This window comes from Cibotium barometz, chromosome 4, assembly GCF_041138505.1.
Source record: "Cibotium barometz isolate CiBa-2024 chromosome 4, ASM4113850v1, whole genome shotgun sequence".
Classification (NCBI taxonomy): domain Eukaryota; kingdom Viridiplantae; phylum Streptophyta; class Polypodiopsida; order Cyatheales; family Cibotiaceae; genus Cibotium; species Cibotium barometz.
The window spans coordinates 63,955,142-63,959,038 of record NC_141049.1 but is presented as its reverse complement, the minus strand read 5'-3'; the positions used below and the strand labels follow the sequence as shown (position 1 = coordinate 63,959,038).

The 3,897-nt window shown below is 46.3% G+C and overlaps 1 protein-coding gene across 1 annotated transcript; it reads left to right on the top strand.

Moving 5' to 3' along the window:
- The first annotated feature begins 354 nt into the window (after positions 1–354).
- Positions 355–2,794, top strand: LOC147639503 (putative pectinesterase/pectinesterase inhibitor 32). Its single transcript, XM_086791992.1, has 2 exons — positions 355–1,874; positions 1,964–2,794. The coding sequence occupies exons 1-2, from the start codon at positions 653–655 to the stop codon at positions 2,659–2,661; spliced, it is 1,920 nt and encodes a 639-aa protein (XP_086648118.1). The 5' UTR covers positions 355–652; the 3' UTR covers positions 2,662–2,794.
- Positions 2,795–3,897: the final 1,103 nt, after the last annotated feature.

Here is a 3,897-nt window from a genome sequence, read left to right as displayed (position 1 = left end):
TCAAAGTTTTGATGAAGGCATCACAGTGTAGCTAGGTATAGCTAGAACTCTACTTCTCCTGGGTTTTCGTAGGCTATCGGTACTGCGTCTGGCACGCCGTGCCTTCTTTTACGACAAATTTCTGGCTGTTGTCCACTATGGGCGTTGTACTACGTGTACCGTAATGTTATTGAAGCAAATTAGATCGATTCCATCGTCCTTGCAGCACGAATCAGTTTCAGCTTTTTTCCTACGCCTATGTGCAGTGCACACGACAATGCACATGCAGAGCAACGAAGCTTCTTTCTCCTTGCGATGTCAGACCTGCTGAGGCTTTTCGTGCCCCTATTTAAAGAGGCGGATGGATGTTGAAGAAGCTCAATATTGAGAAATTTAGTAACGTTCTAGAAGGACTTCTGCAATATATCTTGCACTTTCATATGTAATCCATTCGGTTCGTAGTTACTACGTTCGTAGTTACTACTAACAATCGCAAGTCCTTGATGAAACTTCTCTTTGTATCCAAAGCTATCGCCTACACCGGCCAACATCCTTAGCAGCCATCTGTGAGATCATTAGCACGTTAACATTGTAATTAGGAGCCCCAAAAACAGAGAGAGAGAGAGAGAGAGAGAGAGAGAGGGATTGTAATTCGGATCAATCTGCCAAGATAATGAGAGAATCTCACTTGTCAAGCTGCAATAGCAGTACTCCTCGTCAGCCTATAATCCTGCTGAAAAGCAAGGCTCGTAAGCTGGCTTCTATCATTGCACCGATCTTGTTGTTGGGCGCAGTGGCCCTCATTTGCTTCGCATTTGCCCAACACCACGCATCCAAGCCAGCCCGACATAATATCCACTCGCACAACAGACTCTCCATTTCTATAGGATCAGGCGGAGGCGGCGGCGGCGACGTAGTGAGCACCTTGTGCACGCACACGCCATATCCGGACGTGTGCACGCAGGAGCTTTCTTGCTTCCAGATACCTTCCACTGCCACTCCACTGGACGTGGTTTCCTTCGCAGTTCAAGCGGCAGCCACGCGTGCAAACGAGTCACAAAGCTTCGCCAGAACATTCTCCAGCGAGCAAGGCCTCTCTTTGCTGGAGAATCAATGCGCCAACGACTGCGTTGAGCTTCTGGACAATGTGAAAGGCCAGCTGAATGGAGTCATATCCAGGCTTTCCGGCTTGGGCGACCTCGACAGTGTGGACGCCCTCAGTTGTGCCCTTAGGGATGTGAAGGTGTGGATGAGCGCCTCTCTCAGCTATCAAACGGCTTGCACCGACAACTTCCAAGAAGCTCTCGGCAGCGTCCAGGAGAAAATCCAGAGCAACCAAGATTACCTTGCCGAAGTCATCGGAAATGCATTCAGCCTTGTCGACACTCTTTCCCAAGTAGGAAATGATATCACTCCATGGCAGGGCGCCTTTCCCCCCTCTTCGCCCTCAATTCACCTCAGACGCCGTCTTTTATCATCGCCATCTAGCGGCGCTAATCATCAGTCAGATTACACTAGCATTGATTCTAGCTTCTCCAGTAGGAGCTCACTACTAGGCTTGGTAGATGATGGCGACGAGTTTCCATATTGGGTCTCTGCGGCAGACCGCAAGCTCTTGCAATCTTCCTCCACCTCTGTAACTGCAAATGCGGTAGTGGCTCAAGATGGAAGTGGAGACTACGCCAGCATCACGGCGGCGCTCAACGCTATACCGCCAACATACTCGGGACGCTATGTGATCTACATCAAGCAAGGAGTGTATGCAGAAGTGTTCAATCTGACAACGGACCAGCAAAACATCACGTTTGTGGGCGATGGCATAGGCAACACGGTCATCACAGGAGACAGGAACGTGGCGAGCGGCCAGTACAACACATACCGGACCTCAACAGTCGGTAAGTAATTATCATACATAAGCAACGGCCAGTGCTTTGCCAAGCGTGTGTAGTCAAACTAACTGTATATTTTATGGCTCTCTTACAAGGTCTCTCCGGAAGTGGGTTCTACGCTCGGGATGTGACATTTCGCAATACGGCGGGGGCAAGCGGGCACCAAGCAGTGGCGGTCCGAGCAGGCGCTGATTTCATGGCATTCTACCGCTGCAGCTTCGAGGGTTACCAGGACACACTCTACGCCCTGGCAGCCCGGCAGTTCTACCGCGAATGCCAGATCTCCGGCACCGTCGACTTCATCTTCGGCAACGCCATCGCCGTTTTCCAGAACTGCGTGCTGCTGGCTAGGCTGCCGCTGCAAGAGCAACAGAACACCTACACTGCCCAGGGCCGGAAGCTGGCTTCGGACATCTCTGGCTACTCCTTCCAAAACTGCACCGTCACAGGGGACTCCAGCCTTGAAAACGCCAGCTTCAGCGTCTCTACCTACCTGGGGAGGCCCTGGAAAGCTTATTCTCGCGTTGTGTTCCTGCAGTCCGACATCGAAGCACTGGTGGATCCCCAAGGCTGGCTCCCTTGGAATGCCAGCAACCCTTTCACAGACACCCTCTACTACTGCGAGTATGACAACACAGGGCCTGGATCCAACACATCCCAGCGCGTGGACTGGGTCGGAGTTCACCCAAACATATCTCAGGCAGATGCCTCGCAGTTTACAGTCCAAAATTTCATTGATGGAGAAACATGGCTGGATGCCCTGCAGGTGACATATCTGGCGAGTTTGTCTTAGGACGGTAGGCGTGCCTGATTGCCCCTTTCCTAAATATTAATCTTCCGGCAATATAATAAACTCCTAAAAAAATATTGTAGTTCGTAATATCATATACACAAATAATTATAATTATAATTAGATTCTTATTCTATAGATAAATTTCTCCACGACTATAAAATCCTCCAGTTTTATTTATGTTGTGTGTGGTTGATATCTATAATTGTAGTAACAAAAGTGTTCTTGATTTCGAGTTGTAATGATGGTGGTAAGAAGTCTAGAAAACAGTGGTGGCTCGACTAACAAATTTTTGAATCGGTTTTTTCGTTGCCGAAATGTATATTAAATAGTGGGTTTTCTTTAGTTTTTCTCTGCCCCTTGTAGTCATAGAGAGTGTGAGAATACAAAGCTTGATCTTTTCACTAGTCACTCTTAGAGCGGATAGGGCTTTGAAGTCTCTAGAAAGGAACCCCTACCATGACCAATGGATGGCCGTAGCCACTTGGGGTTGGGCATCCATTGTGATTAATCATTGTCCATGACCAATGGATGGACATAGCCACTTGGGGTCGGTCGCCCATTGTGGTGAAGTAAATGCCCCGTGGTTGGGTAGGGTGCAAGTCCCATGTGATTTTGATGGTATAGATACCCCCAGATAACTCGGCTCTCTATGCGTTTTAATTAGGGAAAAAAAAGCTTGATCTTAAATTTCACAATAGCATCGCGTTATTACTCAAGGTTGCATGTAAATGCATAAGAAAACAAACATGTCATGTCACACAACTTATTTGAGGCTCACCACATCGTACACCAGTATCCTAACTAACATACGACAACTATGCACATGAGTACAAGGCTTGCAATCAATTGCATATAAAGGACCTTTAATTTACTGTGATTTTCTTGTTCACATATGTGGCAGTGATGCATATGAGTACTTTGCTTGTTTACAATCATGTACAAAGTACAATGGGTTGTTATTCTATTTCTTTTTCATTTTTTCATTCTTTTTGCACCCTTAGTCATGAATAGTGAAAAAGTGGGATGTGACTCATGGGAAAAGGAAGTCGTATAAATATCTCTTGTACATAACTGCTTTTAAGTTTTTAACATAAATATCTCTTGTACATAATTGCTTTTAAGTTTTTAATATAAATATTTTATGTTCCAAAAAAAAAGAACTAAAGCTTTATCGTATTCTCCTTTTTCACCAAGTTCCAACCCTTTAACTCTTATTCATAAGAAGAATGATTATTT